Source organism: Hippoglossus stenolepis, chromosome 23, assembly GCF_022539355.2.
Source record: "Hippoglossus stenolepis isolate QCI-W04-F060 chromosome 23, HSTE1.2, whole genome shotgun sequence".
Classification (NCBI taxonomy): domain Eukaryota; kingdom Metazoa; phylum Chordata; class Actinopteri; order Pleuronectiformes; family Pleuronectidae; genus Hippoglossus; species Hippoglossus stenolepis.
Window position 1 is genome coordinate 3,450,774 of NC_061505.1, and position 14,107 is coordinate 3,464,880.

At 44.9% G+C, this 14,107-nt stretch overlaps 1 protein-coding gene across 1 annotated transcript; it reads left to right on the plus strand.

The window, feature by feature from the left end:
• The first annotated feature begins 569 nt into the window (after positions 1–569).
• otud4 (OTU deubiquitinase 4) lies at positions 570–13,126 on the plus strand. The gene is given in 22 exon segments (XM_035149438.2): positions 570–988; positions 1,788–1,871; positions 2,615–2,665; positions 2,802–2,848; positions 3,147–3,219; positions 4,039–4,120; positions 4,260–4,422; positions 4,774–4,825; positions 4,928–5,030; positions 5,383–5,447; positions 5,677–5,777; positions 6,156–6,250; positions 6,329–6,491; positions 6,813–6,948; positions 7,047–7,115; positions 7,545–8,202; positions 8,289–8,917; positions 8,919–9,339; positions 9,546–9,586; positions 9,935–10,595; positions 10,801–10,877; positions 11,226–13,126. Coding segments are annotated over 22 exon segments (4,365 nt in total). The 5' UTR covers positions 570–850; the 3' UTR covers positions 11,682–13,126.
• Positions 13,127–14,107: the final 981 nt, after the last annotated feature.

The window sequence follows — 14,107 nt, forward strand, 5'->3', positions numbered from 1 at the left end:
TTTTAATTTCTACCACTTTAAATATTTCTAGAAAACATTGAGAGAATATGTTTTGCATTTCTTCCGGGCTTGTTGACGTCGTGCAGCTTGACGCAGCTCGTGGTGGGCGTGGTTTCCCCGCGGATTGATCGACCCCGTGGTCCCAGAATTTCGCGGGAATTCGCCGCTGTCAGAAAGTGACAAGAACCAAAACCCAGTAAAACATTGAACATTGAGTTTTCAGCTTTAAATTCATTGATAACCAGAGACCACATGACCAACGCTGACACTCACGGGCACTACACGCGAAAGAAATACTCAAACCTGTCTTCAGAATGTTTTACTTTGAAATCAGGAAGCTGTTTTAGTATTAGATGAAGCCACACGAGCAACTTTATCACCTCTAGAAATGATTGTTGTTCTTTAAAGAATCTAATAAATCATGTTTTTATTTATTATTGTAAAGTAATTTAAGATTTAAACCGCTCTATGGTTACATTCTGGCGGCTTTTACTTTGGTAGGTGGAACCGGAAGTGTAGCGACCCGTCGTGTCTAACTTGAAACCGTAGAAGAAGAAGAAAGGGGCGTGTCTCTGTGTGTTAGCCTGTATGCTAACCACGAGCTAAAGTTCTACTTTCACTTTGAGACAAACAGCAGCGGGATGCGCAGCGCGCAGCTTCCTGGGAAACGAAACTTTACGCAGCCGCCGCCGCAGCCGCAGCCGCAGCAACCGTTTCCGACGCTTCCTGTGTCGTCGATGCGGTTCTTCAAGTCACTTCAGCGGCGATAAGTGAACTCTGAGCCGACGGCGTGTAAAAGTTTGGAGCAGTCACAGCCGACAGCTAGCTTCAGCGACTAGCGCCCGCTAGCATGGACGGCAGCGGACACACGGCGAGTGAGGAGCGGGGAGCGGAGAAGCTAATGGACGACTACCTGAGGTCCATCGGGTTTCACCGGAAGAGAATCGCCAAAGACGGGTCGTGTTTGTTCCGCGCTGTCGCCGAGCAGGTACAGCGACACGAGAGGAAACGCGTTGCTAGCATGAAGTTGTGATTAGCTAACCCAGCGCAGGTGACGCGCGGCTCTCGGGTCAGTTTGTTGTGTCCGAGGAGGCCACCATGTGTCCGCTGGGAGCCGAATGCACGGCAGGAGACGTTTCTGTGTTTTCTACACGGTTTCAACACAGCTGCTAACTCTTTTTAAGACTTTACACTCAAAACAACCTGAAATTACAACTTCTCCTAACGCAGTCCGCATTGTAGAGCTGAACAAGTGGTAATACTGAGTACAAGTGGTATTAAACCGTCATGTAAACTTCTTATTTATGTATTTAAAGTTGTCTTCACACTAGTGTACTCAAATGAAGTTATATGATAAATAACTGACATTGCAACACTTCTGTCTGTGCAGGTCAGTGGCTCGTGTGCTTCGGTTTCACTGCAAATATTCTGTTCACAGTATTATTTCTGTTTCATGTATATTTTCATAATTCCATGCGTTTATATTGGATGCTTACAATTTGTTTATTACTTTGTCTATTTTGTCTCATCTTATTATGGAGGATATAGTCTCCACTTCCTGGATGGGGTGGGGTTTATGACTGATACTGTAGCCAGCCACCAGGGGGCCATCTAGATGATTTGGCTTCACCTTTTGTCACCAGTCGTGTTTATTTACAATCTGTTTTCATCTCGTTGTCCCCGAATTAACTGTCCGCTGAGTTTCAATCTCCTCAGTGTAGAATCAGCTGTAATTGTGATGCGTTTACCTCCTGTGTAATTATTGTTAACCTTTAATCCCCTTTCAGGTGCTGCACTGTCAAAGCCTTCATACTAAAGTTCGTAGCAAATGCGTGGAGTTCCTGAAGCAGAACAGAGAAAACTACGAGGCGGTACGTACGCTGTCTACACAGAATCACTGTGTTTTTATGTATGTATTTTTCATATTTGAAATAACACGTAAACGCAGCTTTGTTACAATTAAACCAGATGACATTGGGTCAGTGGAGCTTCATCCGTGCAAAGTAGATCTAATAAATTTAAACTACAGAGCCCTAACCCATGTGGATTTTTAGAGGTGATGCTGATTCTGATATTAGGCAGGAAAACAGTTTAAATACCAATATATTAGCTAGTGTGTGTATATAAGAAATAAACGTGTCAATGATTCATAGGATGTTATCGTCAAACTTTTCCCAGAATGCCCTGCAATCAGATTTCAGTAGAAAGTAAGGGTGGAATCACTTTGTAAACATGAGGCGTGTTTGTGATGTTTCAAGCTCAATGTGTCATGTGGCTGCAATGCATTCTGGTCTTTTTTTTGGCTGCTTCAAAAAGCTGTGGTAGACTTGATTGATTCATAAAACAGATTCTTCTCTGAATGGCTGGTAAATTGTCTTTATTTCGCTTTGAGCTTTAAGTTTGACTTGTTTTCTACATTTTCTACAAACTCCATTGAATCCATCTATAAAATTGTGAAAAATGTTCATCACAAAATTCTCAGAGGATTGTTTGTTGCTGAGTTTCATCTGAACGTTAGTTTACTCTCACGACAAAGAAAAGCAGTAAATCCCCACGATGATCCAGATGTTTTGTTGTTGTCGCCGTGTCGTCACTAGTGTCTCTTGTGTTGCAGTTCATCGAGGGAGACTTTGAGCAGTACCTGTGTAAACTTCAGGATCCTCAGGTAAAACCAGCGATCGACTCATTTCTCTGTTTAACCTTCCACCTCTGAGTTGGTTGCTCTGTGTCTTATTCTTCATATTTACTGATGTTTGGATGAAAAGTGTTAAAATACCGTAAAAATGATTTCTGTTTCTCAGCAATGGGTCGGAGAGGTGGAGATCAACGCTCTGGCCGCCATCTACAAGTGAGTGAAATAAGGCGTCAGGGATTTCCTTTAACTGGCAGTGGCATAAGAGTGTTGGGGAATTCTTTTAGCGAAACATTTTTGTATCTCAAAGTTAAAAAATGTCGGGAAGTTGTAGTATCACATTCCATCACCACAGAGATATAAGTTCATGACATGAACACAAGTTCAGGAAGAAATGAGACGGAGAGAAAACGAATCTGTTGCTCAACTTGAAGAAAGACCGAAGTGAATGTGATGCCTCAGTGGAGAATGTGTCACTGATGGGCTAACACTCCGCTCCTGTCGCTCTGTGTAGGAAGGACTTCCAGATCTACCAGGAGCCCGGAAAACCTCCGGTCAACATCACAGATAACAACTTCAAGGACAAGGTGAGACTGAAAACATCAGGATAACGAAGCCAAACCTAAGATTACAGTGTAATACCATCACTGTTGGTATGGTAACGCCTGGCGTCCACTCCTCTCTCAATCAGAGGCTCGCGTAAGTTCCCCTGGCCTCGTTTTAGTTTGAAAACTCAACTACTTTGGGGCTCAACTACCAGCAGTAAATAAAACAAAAAGCATTTTCTAAGACTTCATTAGTTTTTTAAATGACACCATAAAATTAAAACTACCTCCGTCCGGACAAGCATTTTAGTTCCTCATTCGTCATAATGAACAGGAAGTTGATTGTCTACTCTGCAGTTGAGAAAATACGCTGAACCAGGAACAGCGATGGTGAAGAGTCAGAGCAGGGATTTCTTTTCTTGGAGCGACGACGAGGTGGAACTGTTGCAAACAGGAAGTGTTAGTGACACTTCGAGTCATGTGACTGATGTGAAGCAATCAGGCATCGTTTTCAATCTAAAGACGTGTTTTAGTGTCTGGAAAACTCCAGAGTTGTGTGGACAACAGGCGTAACCATAGCAACAGTGACGAGGAAGTGTTATGGATACAGCCACAGACCTATGTCACCAGGGGGCGTATTTTTACAAGTCTCCATAATACTTCAAAGTGGATTAAAACATGTTTACTTTGAAGCACCTACTTCATAACTACATTTTCCTCACATAGTAACCAGGGTCTTTATTAACCTAGACTCAGACTCATAAAAATATATACAATATTATATTAACATTCATTATTATTATATTAATGACCAGTTGTTTGTAATGATTTGCCGCCTTGTGTCTCTTTCCCCTCTCTCAGGTGCGGTTGTGTTTTCTGAACGGGAATCACTACGACAGCGTTTATCCCACCAGCCGCATCAAGAACGCAGCTCTCTGTCAGTGTGAGTTCACCTGGTCGTCATGGTTACACCTGAACTAGCTTTAATATGATTATAGTACAGTTCTCCGCCTCGCTCTGTTAACTGACTGGAGAGCATGGATATTGTCAACATACAAATAAAACTGAACCTTCTCCTGCAGCCATCGTGTACGAGATGATGTACGAAGACGTGTTCAAAGTCGACCGCAGCTCTCTGAGTCTGTGTCAGAGGGTCAGCCGACCCGCCGACTTCCTGAGTGACGACAGCATGGCCGCCTGCGCCAGCAGCGACGGGTCCGACCTGGAAACAGACGAGCCGCTCTGGTAGGAAACTCATCAACTCACTGAAAATTCATTTGTAATCATTTCATATCAAATCTGTATCTGACACTGAAATGAAATATATTGCTATGCAGTGTGTTCGTGTCTTGATTGACAGCTGTGAGGTCCCTCCCCTGACTTTGGCCTTCTCTGATTGGTTAACAATACGAGGGTCATTCAGGAGTTGTCTGTGCTGCTGCGAGTCTCCACAATAAAATGACATCTCGGCTGATTTTTTAGTTATTTACATATCAGCAGAGTGAGACCTGCTAACATCGTATTTTTTGATGTGTGTGTGTGTGTGTGTGTGTGTGTGTGTGTGTGTGTGTGTGTGTGTGTGTGTGTGTTTTACAGGTTGGACAATGGAACGAGCACTTCTACAAAACCCAACAACCAGAGCCACAGGGTGACACATGCACACAAACACTGAATGCCATCAAATTCTGTACATACCTGCTCACCTGCCTAAAAACAAAGACTAACTGTGTTGTGTGTGTGTGTCTGTCAGGGTCGTGGGCGCGGTCGGCAGCTCCCTGAGAGGGTGAGACGTTCACTGAACCCGACCCTGCTGAGAAACGTGGAGTTTGACGTCTGGCACAAGAGCAAGAGAGGTGTGTAGAGTTTCCTCGTTTAGTTCATTAAAACAGTCGGAACAAAGACGTCAGGAAACGGAGCAGATGAGTTCACGTCGTCTGCCGTCACTGTAACACTGACATCAGTGCTCTACGACGTTGTCAGGATGGGTCACGATTTTCAAAATCTTAATTGAAAAGTCGTTAAACAGAAAAAGGTGAATTCAATTATTTTCCCCTTAAGATTTTGAGGCCAAATTTATCAATCAAACTCCAGATGTTGCTTTAAAAACATCTGGTGACCCGTGTCGTTATGTCATCACCATTTTCCTTCATTATAGACAAACCTTTGATTAATGGATTTACATTTAATGTTAACTTGTTCTTTCAGCTCAACAGAAGATGGATTACTGCATTGCTGCTGGGATGCAATACACTGTGGGAGACCGCTGCCAGGTGAGTGTGTGTGTGAGACACATATGAGCTGTTATGTCCACTCAAGCAAAGCCTTCAGGGCTCCACTACTAATCCTGACCACATTCAGGACTTCTTCAAATACGACATGCAATAAAGTTCTCTGTCCTTTTTAGAGGTATTGAAAAAGTGCAGATACTTGGTCCATTGTTATTTAATTACTGATTTAAAATCTGTTTTATCTTTGTGCATTTTCTCATTACGTGTGCAGGTTCGTCTTGAGGGCACCGGACGCAGCTACAGCGCAACCGTCAAGGAAGTTCCTCCCAACGAAAACCTGGTGATAGTTCACATAGAAGAACTTGGCAAGAGGTTGGTCTCACCCACTTTTTATTGATCAGTAAAACAGCGAACAATCTGTTGATTCGGTCAAAACACAAACGCATCAGCACCAATGTGGATTTGTTGTCGTAAAAACATGGTGGAAGGTTCGGCTCCTGCTGCTCTGACCATGACTATTAGCTGCTAACACCCACTGTCACCAAATTGAGTTCTTCTAAACCTACTGACCTCGGTACCCAGTCCACCAGCTCTGCTTTCAAAATAAAAGCTCAGCTCTGCTTTCACATTCAGGCGCATTTACTGTGAAGCTCATAGAGGAAGTGACAAAGCATCAGCTGTGGCTTTGTGCACGTTAGATCATTCTGTGTGTGTGTGTGTGTTTGTTTATTTGTTTGTTTGTGTGTGTAGATCGGTTCCTCTGTGGAATCTGCGTCCGCCCGCTGCTGAGAACAGCTGGTGCACAGTCGTCAACAAAGACAAGAGGCTCAGTAACGGAAGCGGAGGTGATGACAAACACAAACTCTCACACATTTACAAAAGTTTTTGCCTCGCACACTGAAATGGGTTTCTCTGTTTTTCAGATTGGGAGGAGAGGGGTAAAGGCCGAGGCCGGGGAAAGCCCGTCCCGCCGCCCTCCTCTGTTCCACAGGCATCGTCGCCGGGCTCCAGCGGGCGTGTGCAGAAGCAGCACTCGTGGCCCCCGCAGGCCACCGTAGATGAGCAGGGAGGGGCCAAACCCAGCAGGTCAGGACGTGTACACACTGAAGCAGCTATGATCAATTTATGATGATATCACGTGGCTGATTCAAGACGTCACAGAGCCCTGGTTTCAACTTCATTTGAAAGTGCCAACGTGTTTTTGTTTTGTGTTGGATCGGTCGAGTAAATACATCGATATAATAGATATATTTTAAAGATATGATTTACGCTTGAGTAAAGGTTTGTAAGATGAGAACCCAGACGATACATTTCACTCAGTTCACTTAGTCTTTTTTGGTCGAATTGAGAAACAGAAACAAAACGAACATGCCAAATGACACCGTCTTAATGTGTGTGTTCCTGCAGAAAGTCTGGGAGCTTGTCGGAGTCGTCGCCGTTCGGTCTGACAGACAAGGAGCGTTTGGCCAAAGAGGAGGAGGAGAGAAACGTGGCGCTGGTTGAGATCCAGCTCCGAGACGAGCACAGCTTCCCCGCCCTTGGGGTGAGTTTAAAACACAGACTGATGTATTTCATGAAACACTTACAAAAGAAAGTCAATAAATGTTGTTTATTGTTAATATAAATTTGTATTTCCCTCAGACCGGGTCGCAGGGCGATGGAGGGAGGAAGAAGGGAACAGAGAAGAGACCATCCCAGAGAAACAAGACGGTGAGTGAGTTTTAAAAAGTTTTGGCTTGATTTGTGTTTTCATGACACGATTAAGTACAAACGTTTCCATTTCGGTTCGTAGACTAAAACACAAACCCACAGTTTTCAAACTGAAACAATCATAACTGGGAAGCTGTGAAGAAAGATTTTACTCATTTAAGAAAAGTATCGATCGTTATGCGATGATCAGTGTTGATATTGTGACGTTTAAACTGAAGCGAGTCGGAGACGTCAGCTGAGTCTGTGTACGAGTCAGAGAGTTGACGTAGCCTCAGTTTCATGCTTATGACTGTTATCCTGTTATCGTGAATGCTGTTGGACTCAGTCATGAGATGCATACATACAGTTCAGATTCTTTTGGCTTCACTTTGGAGTCACGTCGTCCATCTTGATTTACAGTCTATTGTTTCCACTGCTTCTCTTTGACAGAAGAGTCCAGTTGAAGACATCCGAGCAGCTTCGCCCTCTGCTGGTGAAAGACCCAAATCCACCACCCCACCACCTATAAGCACTACAGTCACCACTGCACCTTCTACACCCACCAACCCCAACCTGCCTGCTGCAAAACCTGCTGCTTCTCCATCTTCAACCTGTAGCTCCACAAACACAACGGCCTCACCCACAGGCTCCGCCCCTGGCCTGACACCCACCTGTGCTGCCCCGACGACTAAAACAAACGCACACTCTCTCCATCCAGCTGCACGGGTCTCAACAAGTTCTGTTCCTCCTGCTGCTGCCCCGAGCGCTAAACCCTCTGTGACGGGTGGAGCTCTGTCTCAGTCTGTCCCGTGCTCTGCCGCCATCTTCTCCTTCCACACCCCGGTTCTCCCCACTGCTTCAGCAGCCCTCTCCTCCTCTTCCTCAGTGCCTCCTAAATCGACTACCTCCCCTCCTCCTCCCTCCTCAATACCACCTCCCACCTTCATTGCTCCCATCGCTCCCTCTCCTTCTCAGGGCTTCCTCCCTCCGTCCTCCCTCCACCGCTCCTCCCCACCCGTCTCCTCTCTCCCCCACTCCCCCAGTCCCCCTTCCTCTTCCTCCTCTCTTATCCACCATGCTGCTCAGGTCCGAGAGGCTCCAGCACAAAGTAAGAAATCTCAGTCAGACCTTGACATTCCTGCAGGAATTATCACTCCTGGTCTTATACGTTTTACATCTTTTCTCTTGTTTCAGAACCTTTACCAAATTCTGGAGGAATTTCTGTGGCAAAACCTCAGATGTCCCTGACCCCGGCCTCATTGACCCAGGGAGATATTGAAACACAGCCTTGTCTTCCAATGCATCAGACTCAAAGTCAGGCTTCTCTGATCCAGAGCCAAATCCAGATGCCCCAGATGCAGAAAGAGATCCAGTCTTCAATTCCCCTCCAGCACCAACCTCAGCCCCTCACTGAAGTGCCTCAGACCCAGGCCTGCCTCCCTCAAAACCAGGCCTGCCTCCCTCAGAACCAGGCCTGCCTCCCTCAAAACCAGGCCTGCCTCCCTCAGAACCAGGCCTGCCTCCCTCAGAACCAGGCCTGCCTCCCTCAGAACCAGGCCTGCCTCCCACCCAGACCTGCCTCCTCAGAACCAGGCCTGCCTCCCCAGAACCAGACGCCTCCCTCAGAACCAGGCCTGCCTCCCTCAGACCCAGGCCTACCTCCCTCAGAACCAGGCCTGCCCCCCTCACACCCAGACGTCTGTCCTCCCTCACACCCAGATGTCTGTCCCCCACCACTCCTCCTCGCAGTCCCAGTCCGACATGGTCCATATTCAGTCGTCTCACCCACATCCAGGAGCTTCCTACCTCCACACCTCCCAGGCCTCCATCCCAGTCTCTACCTCTGGTTATCTCCAGCTGTCACTCCCCCATGCTCACCCCCAGAGCCACCCGGCTCAGCCTCCTCACCCCTCCCAACTCCCACATCCCTCCCTCTGTATCCCCGCCTCACCAACCCATCACTCACTCCAAACCCAGAATCATACCGAAACCCCACAGCCCCCACCTCAGCCTGAGTCCCCGGCTCGACCTCCCTCCCATCCGGGGCACCATCCTCATGCCACTCATCACCCTCACTTCCTCTCTGCACCTCAGCCCCAGTCCATCCCAGGAGCTGTTCCTCTGCAGAACTTGTCCCAGCTCTACCAGGACCCCCTGTACCCTGGTTTCCCCCTGGGACAGAAGGGCGACATGGTCCAGACTCCACCCTACTCCTTCATCAAGTCTGGGGACGACCTTCCCCAAGGTGAGCTGGGAAAAGGATTGTCAAAATAAGTAATTTATCTGATTATTGATCAGATAAATTTATTCAACAATGATGAAACTATCATTGTTGTGTTTATGTTGATATTGTTTGAGACTGTTGGTTAATATTGGACAATATTTAGTGATTTATTTGCAGTTAGTGTTTATTTCGTACACTGAATAATAAGTGTTTATCTTCCTCTGCAGACGTCAACATCTTGAGGTTTTTCTTCAACATGGGCGTCAAGGTACGACAACTAACCAGAAGTGCTCTTTCCTCCACCACGACCTAATCAAGCTGCTTCAAAAACACACACTTGTAGAAATCAGACCTCTAAATATGTCTGTATTTCTTCATCAACATCCAAGAATTTTATTTATCAACACATTTCATGTTACATTGTATAAGAGAAACTTTGATGATGAGACAGTCTGTTTAAAATATGTTCGAAATGACATTTCTGCTCTGCAGTTTAGTTGCTCAGTTTAGTTGCTCAGTATAAGTTACACAGTGTTGCTTTAGATTAAATCAAACTTTATTTGGCATCAAAATCAGAAGCTGAAATTCATCCCTGCTTCTTGTCTCTTCTCTCCAGGCGTACTCCATGCCCATATACCCCCCCTACCTTTACCTCCTCCCTCTCCAACAGGCCCACGCTATGCAACCAAAGCTCCCCTCCCGCTCCCCCTCCCCTCATTTCCCTCCCCCCAATGCCCCCACCAGGCACCAGGAGGCATACCCTCCCAACCATCCGAGTTCAGTGCCAGCGCAGCCTCCATACGGCCACCAAGTCGCTCTCACTGAACCCCACCGTCCCAGTGAGCCCTCCTTCAACCAGGCCGGGTACCCCGTCACCCAGCCTCCACCCCACAGGATGCCCTGCAACTCGCAGCAATGGCGACAGCACCAGATGCCCCCACCCTCAACCTCCAGCTACCCAGTTGGGTATCCTTCGTCACCTTCACCATACCAGCTTCCTCCTTCTTCTCAGGGGTACCACCAAGGCACAGGTCACCCGCTTTACCCCCCAACCATGACTCCATACCCCCCCGCCTCGCTGGGATACCAGTCCTCTTCCAACCCTGACGAGCTCCAGGTGACTCAGGGGGCGATGGAGCAGCTTCAGCCAACAAACGGAGATGCACTGTCTGGGCATGGGCCTGGACAGGTCCCTGGTCCCCTGGATGGTTCTGCTGCTGCTAATGTGGCTAATGCTAACAACAACAGAATGGTGGTTTCATGTGTGAACAATTTTGGTACGCAGATGTTTTTATTATATTAAATGTTATTTAAAAAGGATTTTACTTTCAGCCTTCAAATCTACTTTTTTTAGTTGTGTATTAACAGATGAATTGTGGGAATTGAAGTCCACACATTTAAAGCAGTTTTTGTCACCAGGGGGAGCTGAAGTGCAGAATTTTTCTGTTCAGACTTTAATGTGATGTTTCTCTTTTCCATCAGCGCTGAAGAAGGAGCAGGGAGAGAGCTTGAGGAGGACGGTTCTGCTGGTCGACCCGCCACTCAACAACAGACCCATAGTACGGACACACACACACAATCTACTGTCGACACTCATTGACAGTTTTTTTTAACTCATCATGAAAACTAAATTTCATTATATTGAATTGTATAATTTGAACAAAATGACGTAACAATTTATATTAATATTGAACGTATCGCATCAAAACTTTCTCGGGCCAATAACGATATACAATGTGTATTGTATGACACACAATATGAAGGCAAAGGTCGGTTTGTGAGATGAGTTCACGTACAGACAGACTTTGGTGGAATTATTAGGTTTCTATTGTTGTATGATATTTAGTTGTGGGAGTATTGACACAGTTCTATTTTTAAACCACGCTGAACACTCTTCTTTCTCTCAGCTCACTCTGGTCTCAAACTCTGATGACCCTGTCTCCATGACGACCATGAATCCCAGCGGCACCCCAGGTACTCAATTACCTTATGGCATCATCCCGAAGACAACCGTCCCCGGCGACAACAACGCCACCCACTATCAGGTCCACCCAAAACAATTATACACCAACAAACCGTACGCCAAACTAGGAGTACAGGAACCCGGCAAGGCGGGACATCTGCAGACCATGCCCATGATGGACGGTCTGTCCATGGGCTGCAGCACAGAGGATGACTGGGAGGAGAGGGAGGGATTCAAACCGGCAACCCTGAATCCCAGAGGGTCAAAGAGGACCTACAGAGGAGGGCGAGGTCGGCCCGGAGGCTATGATGGAGGTAGGGGAGGAAACAGGAGGAGGCAGGGAGGAGAGGGCTTTAACCACGGACAGTTTGGCCCCTCCCACCGGGGGCGAGGATGGTGATTCAAGCTCTCAGCCAATGAGAGGACAGTGGAGTTTGTTTTTTTTGCCTTATTTACCTACTACTCGTTCTGATCGCACTTTTGTTCTTGTTACCGCCTTGAGGTCTGATTGATGGGTTGGGCAAATACACATCGTTGTTCTATGTCGCGTTCGCTGCGTCAAAATCTTCCAGCCGGTTGTTCAAAGAAACACTATCAAGCTCATTATTAGCTAGCTAATTAGTATAGAATGTTAGCAAGGGCAAGTTTACATTTTACAAAACCTTGAAATATGGATTTAAGGAATATCAGTGTTTTTGTGTTGGGCTGCAATGATTTCTTTTTTTTTTATAAATATATAATCTGTCAGTAATTTGGTCCCGTTGCCTTTTGTCCGAAAAACCGAAATCTCTCACCAAACTGGTTTCTAGTTATTTTTCTGTCACTGCTAATGGTTGCAACTCTTTTTATTTGTATTTTTTTTGTGGATTTGAAAACGTTAGTTGTGCCGCGTATAATCTTCCCCCCGATTTGACGTTAGATGAGAACATCGCAAATGTTTGTGCTCAGAATTTGAGTTTGATTAACGTAAAATTTATGCGACCTCTGCCGAGATGAACTAGGAGGTTGTTAGCGCAGTTTAGCACAGATGGGAAACGGCCCAGGGTACCGTCATTTTTGCATTTTATGTGTAGGTTAAACAAACGGCTAACTTAGTCTAACATTAGCAAAAAATGTAAACCTGCACAAAACCCACGTTAAAACCACAAAATGTAATTTTTATGCCTCTGCCGTTGCACATATTAAATATCTGATGGAATATGGCTGCGTGTTTCTTGGTGTTTGTTGATGCTACGCTAAGCTAGTGATTGTCTGACTTTAGCTTCATATTTAGCAGACAGTATAAATTTTCTTGTGACTCTCAAAAATCAAATAATTTCTAAATTGTTGAACAATTCCTTTAATCATAGGTGATGCAGCATGTCCACGAAGCCCTAAACATTCAAGACGACAGTTTTTCACTGTGTATAAACGCGTGACAAGAAACTTTGTATTTATAATATACAAATAGTTTATTAGGCTCTTCAGTGAGTAGCGTGGACCAAAATATAAACAGATTAAAATGGATTAAACCAACAAATGATCGGACTTGACGACGGCCTACAGAAAATTTGTATTGCTGCTATAAAGTTTACGGCAGCCAAACTGTATGTGGACTTTAGAATTTAGTTTTTATTAGTTTGTGTTGCTGATGGTTTCATGTCCCCTCTGTATAGTTTTAGTCTTTCTTCACCTTTCTGGGTTTATTTTTCTTCTGATTGACTGTAGAGATTCAGTGCCTTACATTTGTCACTTTTATCCATCTTAATTCTTTTTCTTCTGAGATTGAGAAACACTGTTGTACAGAACAAAGGCTGTTTGTTTTCTGTGTGACTGAATTAATAAATCTTTGGTTTAAAAAGGAAACGTGGAGACATTGTCTAACTTGAAAAAATTTCGAACGACATGCTAACCTATGACTTTTTCATGACTTTCAGAACGACATGCTAACCTATGACTTTTACCAGTTTTCCAACGACATGCTAACCTATGACTTTTTTATGACTTTCAGAACGACATGCTAACTATGACTTTTTACCAGTTTTCCAACGACATGCTAACCTATGACTTTTACCAGTTTTCCAACGACATGCTAACCTATGACTTTTTATGACTTTTAAAGCGACATGCTAACCTATGACTTTTACCAGTTTTCCAACGACATGCTAACCTATGACTTTTTACCAGTTTTCCAACGACATGCTAACCTATGACTTTTTATGACTTTCAGAGCGACATGCTAACCTATGACTTTTTATGACTTTAGAACGACATGCTAACCTATGACTTTTTTCCAGTTCCAATGACATGCTAACCTATGACTTTTTACCAGTTTTCCAACGACATGCTAACCTATGACTTTTTATGACTTTCAGAATTTTTTTTAGAACGACATGCTAACCTATGACTTTTTACCAGTTTTCCAATGACATGCTAACCTATGACTTTTTTACCAGTTTTCCAACGACATGCTAACTATGACTTTTCCAAACGACATGTAACCTGACATGCTAACCTATGACTTTTACCAGTTTTCCAATGACATGCTAACCTATGACTTTTTTACCAGTTTTCCAACGACATGCTAACCTATGACTTTTTTTACCAGTTTTCCAACGACACACTAACCTATGACTTTTTAGGTGGCTTTGAACGACTTAAGAAGATGACGCGTTACATCCTCCTGTAACCATGAAAGAGCACCTAATGGTCACTGAGAGGACTACCTGGATACATGGCCGCCACTTTAAGAGGATTCCTGATCCAACAGAAGACGTGTACCAGTGATCGAAAGATTCCACCAATGAACTAGCTTATTATCTGTAACAGCATTTCTCTTTTTGCAGT